The following is a 16,207-nucleotide window of genomic DNA, read 5'->3' as shown; positions in this document are numbered from 1 at the left end:
ATCTATGAGTCCCATTTTCAGATCACAAGAATAAAGTTTTACATTACCTCTGTGGTAGTTTTTGTTCAAATTAGGACAGCATATTTTTGGTATGCCTGCTTTTGTTGTGGAATTACTTTAAAGGAATTGTAACTAATTTGAGGATTAATGTCAATTGTTTCGACCTGGGGTTCTTGGAACATGCCAGGAAATGGATTATAGGTATTCAAAGTTTCAGGGACGCTGAAACAGTGAATATTGAATTATTTTGTGGGAGCCCAGAATTACAATAACAACTAACAGTACCAGTCTAATCTTTTGATGTGTTTTCAAGATAGATGATATTTAATAACAATAACTAATACGTTTTATTTAAAGGCACCTTTCTCGGCATTCAAGGACACCGTACAGGGATACATGAGACATTTAAAAGCAGCAAGAATAAAACAGAAACAACAGAAAGAGGCAGAGCAATTGACATCAAGTGGATGGATAGGATAGCCTGTTGAGGAGGGTGGTGTGACAGATGGTATCAAAGGCTGCATTTAGGTCGAGGAGGGTGAGGATGAGGATGGTGAGGAGTCCAGAATCTGCTGCCATAAGGAGGTCGTTGGGGATTTGATAAGGGCTGTTTCAATGCTATGGAGTGGGCAGAAACTGGACTGGAACTGTTCATACATACAGGTTATTGTTGGATAGGTGAGAATGGAGATGAGAGGCTGATGATGATTTAATCCGTTTAATAACATTACAAAACATTGCAAAATTATCTTCCGATACTACAGGCCAAATAGTTTTAATTTGTATACACATAGCGTCCCGACCACTGTAAATATTAATAATATACAGTCTATTGTTCCGACTGACTGAGAGTGAGTTACAGACATAAAGTTAACACTCCAGACCAATGGGTGGCATCAAATCTTACAGTCATTACCACACCGAAAAAAAACAATCTGACGAAGAAGAAAAAGAACCAATCAGCACTCACCGTTCCAGTCTGATTTGCAGCCAATCAGCGTCACTTAAGAATTTCAAAAAGCTCACCCGCCATGATTGTTGTGTTTTTTTTTATTTTTTTTGCTGGATTGAGTCCGTTGTGCATTTTTGTTACCAGAGGAGAAAGTTTGTTTTTATAAGCGTTTTATCAACAACAACAAAAAAAGCAAGGTAAGATGCATGTGTTATTATATATTATCTGAAAAGACAGTTTAGATGTTTCGTTGATAACTGAACAGGTAACTTTAAGTTAATGTAGTTCGAGGCTTACTCCTGCTTCATGATCAGTCGGTGCGTTGGCGGTAGCTTAGCCAACTAGCTAACTAATGTTATCACTTTAACGGTAACGTAAGTTGATTACTTTTGGCTAACGGGTTAACATTACAGTTTTTTCACAATGTATTGCCGTTTTTACGGACTGTATTGTTAACGACAGCTAACATTTAGCTAGTGGTTAACGTTAACCTGGCTAACGTTAAGTAAGCATAACGTTAGCTCAACTTAACGTAAGCTGACTTTAGGTGCTCTGGATATCTGACTAACGTCAAACTTTTGTATTGTTATTGTTGAGAGGGGGGCTGTTTGATTCTGGTAAATCCTAATTGGCATTGGCCATCGTCGTTATGACAAAATAATATAATAATAAAATATAATAGTCAGTTAATATAGCTCTTTGTTTAGTTATTTTTGTTTATTTACAAAATCCTATCCACAGATCCCAGTTGAGTTGTTATAGCTGACCACAGTTCAAATCAGATGTTTAACGTTACAACTTAAGTTTTTCGTTTTTTTTTTTATTTTTTTTATTTAGACCCTGTTCACTTATTTCGTAACAAATATAATAATATTTGTGCCACTTGGCATAACCACTAACATAGGATGCATCTCAATACCTCCTAATAACTGTCATATTCAGTGTGTAAATAATAAACTATTTTCTGTTCCTCTTCACTCCAGGTACCTGAAGATGGATTCTCGATTTTCTCACCTGCGCCAGCGGGACACCAGTGTGTCCATGCTGAGGGTAAAAATGTCCCGTAGGAGATCTCAGTCCCAGAAGGAGAATCGAGAACGGGCCGTGAACACACGCAGGCAGCTGGCCAAGCTGCAAGAGCTGGAAATGTCTTCCGTGGATGCCTCCATCATGGCCAACATGTCCACCATTCAGGAAAAGACGCTGAACAATGGAAAATCTGCTAAAAGTACGGCTTCATTTTCCAACCCAGCTACAACTCAAACCTAATAACAATGAGGCACCCACAGCACTAACACTCTATTTTCTTCACAGGCGTGGCTGTGGAAGAGAGGTTGAAACAGCTTGATCGCTGGAAAGAACGCAAGGCTCTTGAGAAGGAGAAAGAAAAGAGAGAGAGAGCGCGTAAAGGGGTATTTAAGACGGGCATGTTTCATCCAAAGGACACCCTTACCATTCCCTCGCTGCCTGTGGTCCCAGCTGCCTTAACCAGAGCTAAGGAGGTGAGGACTCATTAATAGACTAGTATACACTGTTTACTGTAAATATCTACCCCACTGCTTTTATTCTTATTGAATATGATGACATGAGTTATATAACAGGATGGCTCTTTGTGGCAGTTGTAGTGATTGACTCAATGATCATGTCATTTCTGCTTGTCCTTCAGACAAAAGTAAACACGGCTCTATCTCAGAATACCAGGGTCACGCGTTCAATGAAGCAGCAAGTCCAGAGGGTACTACTTTCTTTAAGATATCCGTCTCATATGTTCTCATTAACTTCCGTAAGCTAATATGCACTTTGTTGCACCGCTTTTCTTTTGCCAAAATGTCTACAGACTCTGAAGATGCAGGATCCAAACGCTGCGGCAAAGAGAGGTAAATAAACTGATTGTCCTGTATTTGAAATGAAGCGTACGGTCTTCTGTAACCTGGCTTATTTTAGGTCTGACCTCTCACTCCTCCTATAGCTCAGCCTGCTGTGGAGAGATCAACCAGGACCCGGGTCAAGCCTGCACCTGCACCAGGTTCTTTTAACCATGTTTGTCAAGGTAAGTAATACAAGAAGACAAATCCAGGACCAGGACCTTTTAGACCGGCTATCATGTTGGTTTCACCCTATTGTGTTCCCTTATTTGCATCTTTGTCTGTGTCTGTGTCATGCCATCCTACTGTAGTAGAGCCTGTCGTACAAGCTTTGTTGACCAGGTCAGCCAACAGGCCTCCAGTTACAGCAGCTCCTGTGGTGAAAGACAAACCCAAGCACAAGTCTGCAGGTATACACTGTGTGAAGTTTATTAAAAAAAAAAAAAACTGTACATCCATGTAGTTTCTGGTGCAGGACAAAAACATTGAATGTACAAAGAAAGTGAGTGAAGTCCACACAACAGCTGAATGGTCTGGAAAAATACTTTTAATTTAACAATACTTTTTAATTTCACAATTAAAGTATTTTTTTTTCCCGGCTCACACAGTGCCTTATTTGAACAAGTGTTTTTCCGGAGCATTCAGCTGTTGTGCGTGGGCTTCACTCATTTTCTTTGAACAGACACGGTATAAGCAGTTTATTATTATACTGTACTTTGGCATTAAAACTGTAAAGGCACAAAAGATGTGACCATCAAAGCAAACGGAATGAGGCACTATTGTTCTACAAAACCAGTCTTTATATCTTTAAATGCCTCTTCTTACCCCTCAGATGTAAGAACCACAAGGAGCAGAGCGTTTGTCAGCCATGTGGCCCCCCCTTCTGACCGAGAAAGGAACTTCAGAGGTATTATTAAATGTTAGAGACTGATCAGTTTTATATTTCCAATGTGAACAATTGTTATAACTTTTAACACTTTCTTTTTGCGAACCTTTTAATATGCAGCAACTGTCACCACTATCGAGCCTGCTGTGCCCATGGTGAGCATTTCTGAGTTTTACAGTGTGTCTATAGATGGAATCTTTTTTTTTTTTTTTTAATAGAACCAGTAACTTGTCAATTAATTAGTTGACTCTTTCTTTCTTGTGTAGGAGCCTGAGATGCAGGAGACAGAGGACAAACCTCGTCCCCCAAGCCCGGCACCGTGCTCTGAAGAGGAAGGCATGGTGGTGGACCAAGCTCCGGCCGACTCTCTCCCTGCTGCTGATCCCGTTGAAGCGTTTTCGTCTTTTGCTCCAGAGGGTTTTAAATTCCAGGCTCCCACCGGTTTGTCGTCCTTCAAGTTGGAGCCTCTCACTCCTCGCTCAGCAGACGCCTTCCTTACACCAAGGTCTGTCTTGTTTTCCCTTTTTTTTTCCCGATTTTGTTGATGTTTAAAACACTGCAAAACTTTTAATGTTTTTATTTTGTTGCATGTATGCCCAATTATGGCAGTAAATATTGAACGACAACGTACCGGACTAGATTTTTGTCTTTGGAGCCTCTGAGAAATGGAGGATGTGGAGTGTTTCCTATCTCAATGCCATGTTGTCATTATTTCTACCTAGCCCCAGCTTCATTCTTCCAGCGGTCCCCGCTTTCAGTGTCGAGCCTCAGGCTGAGCCAAGCAAACCCTCTCCCTCCCTACCGCGTACATCTCCCACAATGGCCCCTCCGACTCCAGGCATCCCCCTGGAATCAAAGCATGACGTACTATACTTTAGGTGGCATATCTATTTTTTATTCTTTGAATCATTGATTTTTCCATCTACTTTTCAGTTGATTCAAAGTCTTTACTATCCTTTCTTTTTTGTATATTATTCAGATCGGTAATTGCCAATGAGACGGACAGACTGACGACTCTGAGTGTCCACTGGGAGTCTAAAGTGGAGGATGAGTCCATCCCAGAAGAGAGTGAGTGTGTCATGCTGAATGTGTGACTATATTTGGGGTAGTATGACATTGTTCCTTAAAGTGAACAATTGTAATTCAGTGTCTTTCTGGCTCTTGTCTGTTTAGTGAGAGACTGCATGCGTACTGCAGTAGGCCAGGCCAGGCTGTTGATGAAGGAGCGCTTTACGCAGTTCAGCGGTCTGGTGGACGACTGCGACCTGGGCCGAGGCGAGAAGATCACCACCTGCACGGACCTGCAGGGATTTTGGGACATGGTGTATTACCAGGTGAGCGCCCACACAAGAGGGACAACACATTGTTTCAGGCACCAAACGCATAAGGAGACTGGTAATTACATATGATCTGTACTTATGCCATCTTTCAGGTAGAGGATGTGTACAAGAAGTTTGACGCTCTCAAAGAAGCAGAGAGCCGGGGCTGGGTGGAGGAGCACAAGCCCCCACCACCACCGCGACAGAGGAAAGGAGTAAAGGTGTGTGTATTGTATATTATATATTGTATACATGCTATGTTTAGGGGCAAAAGGTGTCATGATGTGGAGGTAAAGACAGTGTGCCTCTTCTGTGCTTTTGACAGAAACCATCAGCTGCACCTGCCAAGCCAACAGGAACTAAAGTAGCAGCCAAGTCTCGCCTAGCTGCTGTGAAAGCGGCCATGAAAGCCAGACAGCAGGCAGAGAAGGCAGCAATGGATGCCGGAAACAATCCAGCAGAGCCCCAACCCACTGACACGGTGGTCTTTGACGGAGGCTTCTTCCAGGTGGAGAGTCCAGCCAGACCATCAGGTAAGAGGAAAATACCTAAGGCCTTGCTTTTCATGCCATCTGTCAGTATTTGCTTGTGTACTTCGCCCCCCCCCCCCCTCGCACAGCTAATGACAGTGTTGTCATATAGTCATGTCTGTAGGTTCCGCGAGGAGATCCAGCCGTCTGAGTGCTGCTGTGTTGCCTCAGGCCTCTCCCTGCTCCAGCTACCTCTCGCCTAGAAGAGTCAGTCGGCGATCCCTTGCACTGGCACAGACTCCCCTTCACACCATGGCCTCTCCTGCTCAGCCCGTCCACACTCCTGCCCACCTCATTCGTACCCTCAACCGAACCCCAGCACAAACGCCAAAGTCTCAGCGTGGCACTCCTCAGTCATCCCAGAAGAGAAAAGACACCGTAAATGTCTCCCTTTGTTTCTCACCTGTCAAGGAAGCGCTTTCAGATGACAGCCAGCCTGAAGGAAGCCCTGCACGCCAGTCAGAAACAGTCCCCACACTGGAAAACGCGGCTTCTGTTCCTGAATTGAGCACGGCCACACCCGTACGTTCACTTCCATCCATTTCTGTAGTCGAGGAGCAAGACGAGCCAGCTGAAGCTGTCGACGTTGACCTCCCTCTCTCTCCAAGACTTTCCCCCTCTCCGTGCAAACCAACTCCAGCAGTGTCCCAGGCCCCTGAGCCCCAATCTCTGAGTTTCATGTTGTCGCCCTGTGTGACTCCCAGCCAGCCTTCCGTCTCCTTCCCTCCTGCTGTGGAGGCCCAGGAGTCTGTATGTCATACACCAGACAGCTCAGTTGTTGAGGTAATCACATTTTCAGGCTTCACTACCTTGTTATGCATCACAAAGTCTAAGCCTTATACGTAGGATGCCGTTTTATTAAAAGCTGCGATCCAAACAGTTTTCTCCTGCTATACAATAATCATTATTATTCTCTTGTAATTTCAGGAAATTCCTGGTTTGGACTTTGAGCGTTACCTCCAGCCTTCACAGAGATGCAGCCTGTCACCGCGGGAGACAGTCACCTTAGATACGCTGTCCCCCATGGCAGTGGATGTAGAAATGGAGAGTCCTGGAGCTCAGTCAGAGCACCTGCTTACTCAGCAAGAACCAGGTATGATTGATGCCCATGACACACACACACACACACACACACACCACTAATTGATGCTAAAGCTGAAGAAGGCAGGATTTCTTCATTGAAATTTGTTTTGAAGGTGGCCAAACTAGATTTTATATGGAAGAAATGTGAGTAGTAGTTTTAAGAGCATCTTTAATAAATTATCAATCGTTACATTTTAACACCCACAACTTTTAGAACATGTTGTTATTGCCTGGTTATAAGGGAAAACCACACTGAACCTTCTTGGGCAAAAGTTTATTTTAAACCTGTTTTTAAATTGCACGTTTCACTGTCTTCACTCATTATCACACTTCTCATGTTGCCACAGCACATCCAGCGGAGCCTTCCCTGTTAACTCTTCAGTCACCAAAGGTCTATTATTTTTTTTTTTTTATTATAAATATTGGCCTTTTTAAATCCACATTTAACTCTTAACTATTACCTGCATGTCTTTAAGCCTCGTCATTGCTGAATATATTTCTTTGTGCATTTTTCAGCCCCAAACAGAAGAGTCCATGCTTCTCTTCACCCCGGACCTGAAGGACCGGATACGCCAGTCTGTCTGTCCGAGTGACCTCATGGTCTTCACCCCTCCCCTCTAAAAGACATGTTCTTTCAAATATTTTATTTTTTAACATATAGCGACTACTTTTGTTACTTGGAGAAGAAAAGAATGTATCTGAGTGATTCTGGCTTACTAGAAATTTTGTTTTGTCTTCCCAATTAAAATTCTAGTTTTAACAAAGAAATGCCGATTACTCCTTATTTTACATTGAAGCACAAATTGGGAGTGCACTCAACGCTTTTATTACTCACTGTACTTAAAGGCTTTATGTATTTTGATGTGTTTGGACTGTGTGGATAGTTCAGGTACAGAACAGTCGGCTTTATCGTGTTTCTAAGCTGCATCTTGTGACATTTACCAGCCTCCTTATTCCCTGTAACACAATACAGTACAACACTGAGCACCACACGTCTATGGCACATTAATATTAGTACAGAAGCAGTAGGATGATTTGGGACTTGGTGAAGACGGTTTACATGCAAGACGGAGGGAATACTGGAATGGGAGCCACAGGTATGGAAAGTGATAAGATGCCATCTAGTGGCTGTGTTTATGTAGATGCTTGGCTTTAATTTCTCGTTTCAAAACTGGTCAGTCAAATCTTTCAGCCCCTACAATAGAGTCCTCAGACTATTTCAACACCATAAACCCACAATACATACTATAAATGAATCTTCAATTGAGTGCCACCACTGCTGTTGTACCTGGTTAAATCCTATATAACTAAAACACTGACTACATTCATACTGCAAACTGACCCAACAAAAAGAAATGACTGGCTAGATGTAATAGCTAATGTACTATTGGCTGGTTCTTTGTTGGGCCTTGGCCAGTGTGATGTGTCTCTGGGCCTCCTGGCAGAGCTTTTCCTCCTTACTGTTTTTGGACACTAGCTGGTTATGTTCAAAAGCCGGGAAGAAAAAGTGGTTAAAGAATTGATGGATCATCTGGTTCCAGCACTCCATGTCACAGTCTTTGGCCTCCATTCCTCTGGTTAACACGCCCTTTCCTTCACCTGTGTGCTCTAGAGGAAATATGACGCATGAGATATAAATATTACTTTTTTTTTTTATATATATATATATATATACAGTCATTGCAATGAATGTCCTTTTCATTTTCTGAACATGGCATATATGAGCTAAAGTCCTTTTCCCTTCTATGATTTATGCATCATATACGTATATATCAGGGATGTACAAGGACAAAATTTTTTGCCCTGGACTCTGGGATGGAGATGAGAGCGTGTGAAGAGCGCACATAGAACCTTTTTTTGAAAGTAATTTTAATAGTAATAATACTACAAAAAAAATACCAAAACACCCCAACCCAAAGTTATACAGCCCTGCACTTGTACCTTTCACTGTATCTTTGCTGGTTCCTCCTGCTTCATACTCCTCCTGCCTGTTCTCCTCTTCTTCATCATTTTCCTCCTCATCACCACCACCATGACTGGACTTAACTAATAACAATAGTAATAATGATAAACTTGAATACGTTGCATACTGTATTTCCATACAAAATAAAAGACTTGTAAACTTGTGAAAGACTAGAATTATCAGAATATATGAATGAGTTTAGGAAGTCATTGTTATAATAGCATAATAAATGCATATTCCCTCTTAACCCCGCTCTGACCTAGCTAATGCACACATATTGCCAAACGTGCCAATAGTGCTAACCTTGGCCTTTCCACTAAGGAACGTCAGTTTAGCGCATTTTGCCGCATCCTGCTCCAACAGTTTTTTTTAGTTTTTTTTTAATCGTAACTTCTCCGCGCCGCCCATTTCTCTCATCTCCACCACCACCACCACCTTTTACATCAGGAATTGTATACAAGAGGTAACTCTGCCCTCAGGAAGATTCTTTTGGGCTTCAATCTTTGGAGAAATGAACTGGCAAACAATCTGGTTAATGGGTGACAAATTCTGTCTTAATAACAAAGTAAAAGAGGTTTCTTTTAAAATCTTACATAAAATATATCCAGTAAAGGACATTAGAGATTTAAACTTGATATTGAATATTCTTGTACTTTCTGTGAGGTAGAAGAAGAAACAATCTGTCATTTATTCTCTCACTGTATGTATACTAAAATATTTTGGGTAGATGTTCAACATCTTATAAGACGGGACACTGGGCAATCAATTCAATTTAAAGAGAAAGATATTTTAATTTGTTTTGAAGGCAATGAGATGGACAATGATGTTGTTTATTTTGTTCAATTAATCTTGTTATTAGGAAAATTCCACATTCACAAGAAGAAATGGGCGGACTCCAAACCAAGCTTTGAACACTTCTTTCAAGAACTGCACCAATACGGCAACACTATAAGAGACATTACAAATAAGAAGGCAATTAAGACTGGAAGTGTGTTTGAAAAATATCTCATGTACCGGTGATACATTTGACTTAATATGTACTACACTTTTCTTCTACTTTTTTATTTATTTTCTACATATATTTTTCTCTGTATATGCACCTCTGGTGTTGACTATTTGTATATGTACATACTGGCGATGTACCTATGTTCTTTACTAAATAAAAAAAAAACGCCACCACCTTTTTTTCGTTTTGACATTTTCAGTTTTCTCTGTGTAACCAACGAGTCTAAACAGTCTGTGTAACTTCAGAAGGAAGTAAGTGACACTGCCGAGGGTCAGGCTGAGCCAATCACATTTAACCAAAAGCGGAGCAGTCCAAGTTGGGAGGGGTGGGCCGTTCGGCCGCTTCTTGTCCTGTCTATACTTATTTTGTATATATATATATATATATATATATATATATATATATATATATATATATAAAATATAACATTGCACTTTTCTGCTCTTTTTGCACTTCTGGTTGGCCGCAAACTGCATTTTGTTGTCTTTGTACTTGTACTCTACACAATGACAATAAAGTTGAATCTAATCTAAAAATAATCTCTAAATTGACAGTATTAAACTGGCCCAGTCTTACGGCCGGGCCAGACCTCCGTTTTGCGCTGCTGCTAATGCGACAGCCAGCCAACAGCAATGGCAGCAAAAACTGTCCTGTCCTGTTAGTGTCCTGAGGAGTGTCCTGGACAGTCAGACACTGTCCTGTGACTCCCATGACTGTGTCTGGGAGACACAGGACAGTGTCTGACTGTCTCGGGACAGTCATGGGAGTCACAGGACAGTGTACAGGACAGTGTCTGACTGTCTCGGGACACTCCTCAGGACACTACTAGGACAGGACAGTTTTTTTCTGCCACTGCTTCTCCAGCCAGCCCAGAGTCACCTGTGTAACTGACATCTGAAATTGAAATATGACGCCCGGGATGGACCGGCTTTTCGGGAAATCTCCCGAACCTGCCGATGGCCAGTCCGCCCCTGGTATATTTCTTGTATAAGTACAGACAATACATTATTTGACCCAGAACCTAAACATAACCCAACTTAACATACCTGCTGCCTGAGGTTTCTCGTTGATTTTAGTCTTGTCGTCTTGTTGTTCTTGAGCAGTGGATAGTCCTGCTTTGTCACTTGTCTATATGTGCAATTAAATGTTATTAAAGATTTCAGCAAAGACATAGCCAAGCTCATAGCATATTTCAATAATATCAACAGCAGGTGCGTAACAACGCTGATATCAATACTGTATTTTGTTTGCATGCTAGATTGCCTGTTGCAACTGACCTCCACTGACTTGGAGCTGGAGATTTCAGGAGTGATGGGGGAATTCACTGGAGCTGTCACCTGGATAGAAAAAAAACCCTCAAAAAAGTAAGTCCTTTGTTTTGTCTGTGCAGAATTTACAGTTTTATCCTTTTTCTGTAATTCCCAAAACAACTGCACTCTACATAGAGTGGGTAAGGAGTGAGGAGGCCATTAGAGGCTTTAGAAAAAAATCTGACCGACTGGGAAGGGCTGTTTGGAGTCTGCAAGATGTTCTCGCTGGCCTCCACCTCAGGGAGATCCCTCCTGGCCTCAGTGTCAGGGCTGGACGGTGACTGGACCTCCTCCAGGTCTCCAGAAACAGGCTGACACTTCACCTCCAGGTCTTCAGAAACAGGCTGACACTTCACCTCTACGTCTTCAGAAACAGGCTGACACTTCACCTCTACGTCTTCAGAAACAGGCTGACACTTCACCTCAGCAGAGCCCAGAAGTACCTCAAAAAACTCCAGGAATGTAATCTAAAGCAGGAGTGGGAACAATAGAAGTGTTACAGAGGGGGAAAGGAATACACAAAAAAAGAGTAAGTAGATGAATGCTACTGGTGTAACACCACAGACGGACCTCCAGATCCAGACAGGAGGACAGGTTTCTGTGGTCACGGCTCTCTGCAGTGATGACCTGCAGCAATCTCACTGTGGTCAGGTTATTGTCCAGCAGATGGAGATCCTGGCAGGGGTTACAATAAACTAATCAACACAATGTTATCATAAATGTGCTGAATGCTGGTAAAAGTTTGTTTTTCCAACCATATAATATGTAGTAGTAGATTTAATTCTTTCAAGTCACTCAAAATTGAACAGCCCTCTGGTTTTGTTGTCATTACAAGCAACATAAACTGCATCCATGTCTTATGTTAAGTGGTAGAAATGAATAAGAAGAAGTTAATATGTATGGTAATCTTCGTGTTACAGTCTGTTGTACCCTGAACATCCACAGCAGGTGTCGGCAGGTCATGGTCTGGTCCTCTCTGGGAGCTGCATTGACTTTGCAGTAAGCCTGATAGACTTCATAACTCTTCTTTAAGTAGTTCACAGCCACAACTGCACAGTCTGGCTGCCTAAACAGGAAGCCTGGATCACAGCTATAGTTAATAAGCACAGCTATTACTGCATAATATAGACCTATACAAGGGTGTTGAATTAGTTTCTGTGGGTGTGACGCTTCAGACAAAACACGCAAAAACACCCAACAATTGAGAAACCTGAAAGCTGAATCCCTGACAGACAGAAACCTAGTTTCTCCTTCACTCTTTTGCACTGTTTTGTGCTCAAACTTATTAAATAACTAATTTGCTATCTTAATTTCCCATTGAGGCTTCGTTTGCAGGTTCCTCTGTCTAATACATGTGTGTGCACATGATGTTTTAATATTATATTGTTAGCACCTTTTACATTCTTAGCATTAGGAAGGATGTTGTCTGTCATCAGTTTGGAAAAGCAGGCAGCCAGAAGGTTGTTTTGTGACCTGCGAAAAGAGAAGTGACGTTTGAGCTAAATGCTAAAGTCAAAATGCTAACATGCTGATGTGAAGCAGCTATAATTAGCACTGTAGTACTGGACAAATTACAATTTTGACCAGATGATGGTGCAAGATGCAAAGCTGGGATCACCAAAGTTATCAGCATTTATTCTGAGAGGAACATAAATGTGTGTACTAAATCTCATGGCAATCCATCCAATAGCTTCAGTCCGCTATTGCCAACTCGAGAACCATGCCGCTAGCATGGCTAAAAGCTAGACTGTTATTCTTAGATACTTAAGAGTTAATAATTAAGAGATAGGTGTGTTTCATCTACTGGTGATGATCTGGAGTCATTCCTTACATCATTTCCTTATGGTAAATGTGGTAGGCCACAACCACTAGACAGCTGATGACCCTATGCAGAAGCATGGGAGTGAAAGGAGAGTGGATCTCTGCTGTTGCGGCATCCTCTGAGACACAGAGTAAAACCATTAAGCACAAAAATACTGTAATTACCGAGCAATCACTGTCGTGTCCGGTATGTGTGAGGTGTATTAAGTATGTAGGAGAGCTTGTGAGTGCTAGTCCTTCTCACCTCTGACCATATGGTCTATCTGTGTCAGAGTGATGTCGTAATGGTGGATGTTACAGTCTTTGAGAAGGCGCCAGAGCTGCAGGCGGGACAGCTGGAAGATGTTATTTGAGGAGTGGGCATGGCCAAGTCTTTTGTAGAAACTATAAATGGACCTCAGCTCACCGTCTTGCTTCAGCACCTCAAACTGCACCTGTTACACGTGAACCACAGGGCAGGAGCAGGGGTGAAAATAAGGATGGGGGTAAAAGAGCGTATGTTGACAATGTTGCTGTGTGAAGCGGGACCTGACCTGTTTACGCTCAGTGTCACGCTTTCTCTCAGGGATTTTCTCCAAAAGACATTCAATGTCCAAAGAGATGTTGGGTTCTAAGATAGATGAACCTGTAACCAGATACATAATTGTAAGCCATTAAGGATTTTCGAACTGTAACACTGTTAATTATCTCCTTGATGGCAGGCTGAACATTTTGAATTAACTGTAGGTGTTTACCAGACAGAGTGGGAGTTTTGTTTCCGTTCAGGTTGTGTGTCATCATCAGATCGTCCACAAACTCTCCTTCAAAAACATGCCCATCCTCAAAAGTGAATTTTCCCTATGAACCATTTAGTACAGTCACTTTTAGAAATGCTTGTAATTACATACATGTGTAGCATAGGTGAGCACTGAGTTTGAAATGAATGCCAGATCTTTCATCTTTTGCTGTTTATAACGCACTACTAAAGCATTTAATAACATGTATTTTAAAATTCCAAGCAAAGGAGCCTCCAATCTTTTTCACCCTGAATTTGAGGACATATGTGTATTGACTGTAAGAGGCAATTCTGTATCGTTGATTAACCTTCCCATGTTTTTTATTCTTCCTCCATCCATTTTCATACATCGCACCACCAGCGTAGTAAAAGGTCCCCTGTCCGTGCCTCTGACCCTGAACAAAATCCCCTGTGTACTGATTGCTCTGGGAATACAGGGATCCATCCGCTGGCCTCGGCATCCAGACGTGTGTGCCTCGTCCATGCTGCCGGAGAAGAGAACAAAAACAGGAACAGGATTAAGCTACTGTCCTGGAATTTGTGCGATATGGATATGTTGGCGTCAGCGGTGTGCTTTCATACCTGGACTCCATTCTGCCACATCCCAACATACTGCTGTCCCAGTTTCAGCCACCTCATTGTGCCCTCTCCATGTCTAAGGTTGTTCTTCCACTCACCAGAGTACATGTTACCAGAGGGATAGCTGTTAAGACACATATGTCACCCTTGGGCAGTTCAAATGTCACTCATGCTACATATTAGACCATCCATACATACCGTCTCACTCCCCATCCCTCTCTGTTGTTGTTCACCCAATCTCCTTTGTACCAAGAGGTCTTACCGTGGTTATAATACACTTCACCCTAACGCAAAGAGAACCAGTTACAAAACAAATCTATCTAAATCTAAAAAGGCCGTACCTGATATGAAATGGTGGGTCATACCTTTCCATGCCTCTTGCCCTGATCCCACTGCCCTGTGTATGACACACCATTCTTTGCACATTTGTAGGTTCCAGTCCCATGTCGTATACCATTGTACACTTCCCCCTTATAGGAGCTGCCATCCGGCCAGGTGTAGGTACCCAGGCCCATGGGCATGTTACACACAAATTCTCCCTGTTGGATTAGAAATGTAAAAACCCTGTCAAACTCCTTATTTAAAATCTATTTTATTTGACCACACTTTTTATTTTTATTTTGTATCTATACAGGGTGCATGTTTAGTAATGCTATCTACACATGGGCTAATGTAAAGCAATTTTAAACACATAAAATTTAAGATAACCTCATATTTCAATCCGCCTGCCAGTGTGAAGACACCACATCCATCCATAAGTCCCTTGGAAAACATCCCCTTCAGAAAAACAAATGAGTGACTATGAAAAAAAACAACTTCTTCTAACCTTGGAGCATAGAACACATTTCTGGTGCATTTTCAGAGAATGCATTTTAAGCCATGACTAAATGCATTCCTGTCATTGCATTACGCAAGAGCATGACAACTGACTGCATTTAAAAGCACATTTTTCATTTAAAGGTGCTCTAAGTGATGTGACGCCTTTTTTAGGCTACAACATTTTTTGTCACATACAGCAAACATCTCCTCACTATCCGCTAGCTGACTGTCCCCTGAACACACTGTAAAAAAACGCAGTCTCTGTAGACAGCCCAGGCTCCACAAACACCAACCTGCCCAAGGAACCATAACAAACAGTGTTCCAGCCAATAACCGACAAGAAGGAGTTGGTTGACTCATGAAGTGCATTGTGGAAGTAGCCTACGTGCTAACGCTGCTGCAGTGATGGCTCAACCAGCTCCTTCTTGTCGGTTATTGGCTGGAACACTGTTTGTTATGGTTCGTGGGGCAGGTTGGCGCAGTTTGTTTTTGTTGCTGTTTGTGGAGCCTGGGCTGTCTACAGAGACTGCATTTTTTTATAGTGTGTTCAGGGGACCGGCAGCTCGCGGATAGTGAGGAGATGTTTGCTGTATGTGACGAAAAATGTTGTAGCCTAAAAAACGCGTCATATCACTTAGAGCACCTTTAAGTAAATGGACAATAACATGTTCAACAATACAATTATTTATAAAGTAGCCTACGCATTTACTGTATTGTAAAATCAAATATATGGTCTTTCCCCGAGGTTTCAAAATGTCTTAAGTTACCTTGTACGTTTGGCCTCCTTCAAAACAAGCAACCCCTTCTCCATGAAACTGGCCTTCCCAGGTTTCCCCTTCATATCTGTCAATCAGACACCAAATGTAACAATGTTACACACGTCCCTGATATTCATTGGTATACTAAAAAAAGTATGTAATTAATGAGTGATTTAGCTAGCTACCTCTGTACAATTAAGCTAAAAAGTGTGGGGAGTTCGTAAATGTCATCATTCTCGGGCTGCTCCTCTTGGAGGTCCGTTTGGTTTTGTTCCACATCCGCTGAACTCGCTTTTAAACTATCAGAGTAGCTCACTAACTTTCTTTTTTCGCTTTCATTCGCTGTATGTGGCAGCTCTGGATTTCCGCACATTTTCTCGTGTTCCTGTTTATTGGTTTTCATCGTTATCGTCTTCTCTTCCCCCTGTGTAATTTTACGCATAGACAGATTTTACGCCGTTTATGTATCTCTCGTGCAAGCTCCTCTCCATGGCAACGGCGAAGGGCGCTCACAACTACGGCGCCCGTTATCAGTCAAAAA

At 42.1% G+C, this 16,207-nt stretch overlaps 2 protein-coding genes across 3 annotated transcripts; one reads left to right on the top strand and one right to left on the bottom strand.

The window, feature by feature from the left end:
- The first annotated feature begins 1,041 nt into the window (after positions 1-1,041).
- dlgap5 (discs, large (Drosophila) homolog-associated protein 5) lies at positions 1,042-7,403 on the top strand. Its single transcript, XM_078279378.1, has 19 exons — positions 1,042-1,149; positions 1,936-2,180; positions 2,267-2,454; positions 2,619-2,687; positions 2,790-2,829; positions 2,922-3,002; positions 3,129-3,227; positions 3,650-3,724; positions 3,824-3,858; positions 3,970-4,208; positions 4,426-4,581; positions 4,683-4,771; positions 4,877-5,037; positions 5,136-5,243; positions 5,348-5,555; positions 5,665-6,335; positions 6,480-6,645; positions 6,983-7,026; positions 7,152-7,403. Exons 2-19 carry the CDS (start codon positions 1,946-1,948, stop codon positions 7,254-7,256), a joined length of 2,769 nt encoding a protein of 922 aa, XP_078135504.1. The 5' UTR covers positions 1,042-1,149; positions 1,936-1,945; the 3' UTR covers positions 7,257-7,403.
- rsph10b (radial spoke head 10 homolog B) lies at positions 6,894-16,205 on the bottom strand. Of its 2 annotated transcripts, XM_078279382.1 has the most exons (19): positions 15,852-16,205; positions 15,676-15,751; positions 14,798-14,866; positions 14,455-14,628; positions 14,288-14,373; positions 14,093-14,213; positions 13,819-13,995; positions 13,470-13,572; positions 13,269-13,360; positions 12,980-13,169; positions 12,746-12,854; positions 12,308-12,387; positions 11,845-11,993; positions 11,485-11,589; positions 11,100-11,381; positions 10,882-10,941; positions 10,651-10,732; positions 8,577-8,681; positions 6,894-8,243 (listed from the first exon to the last, which is right to left on the bottom strand). In XM_078279382.1, exons 1-19 carry the CDS (start codon positions 16,106-16,108, stop codon positions 8,020-8,022), a joined length of 2,541 nt encoding a protein of 846 aa, XP_078135508.1. In that variant the 5' UTR covers positions 16,109-16,205; the 3' UTR covers positions 6,894-8,019. The 2 variants fall into 2 exon arrangements, with proteins under 2 accessions (XP_078135508.1, XP_078135509.1); XM_078279383.1 differs by lacking the exon at positions 8,577-8,681.
- Between the last annotated feature and the right edge of the window lie 2 nt (positions 16,206-16,207).

The sequence above is a fragment of the Sander vitreus genome, chromosome 21 (assembly GCF_031162955.1).
Source record: "Sander vitreus isolate 19-12246 chromosome 21, sanVit1, whole genome shotgun sequence".
Taxonomy (NCBI): domain Eukaryota; kingdom Metazoa; phylum Chordata; class Actinopteri; order Perciformes; family Percidae; genus Sander; species Sander vitreus.
Note: the sequence above shows the minus strand (reverse complement) of the source record. Positions and strands in the feature narration are given on the sequence as shown.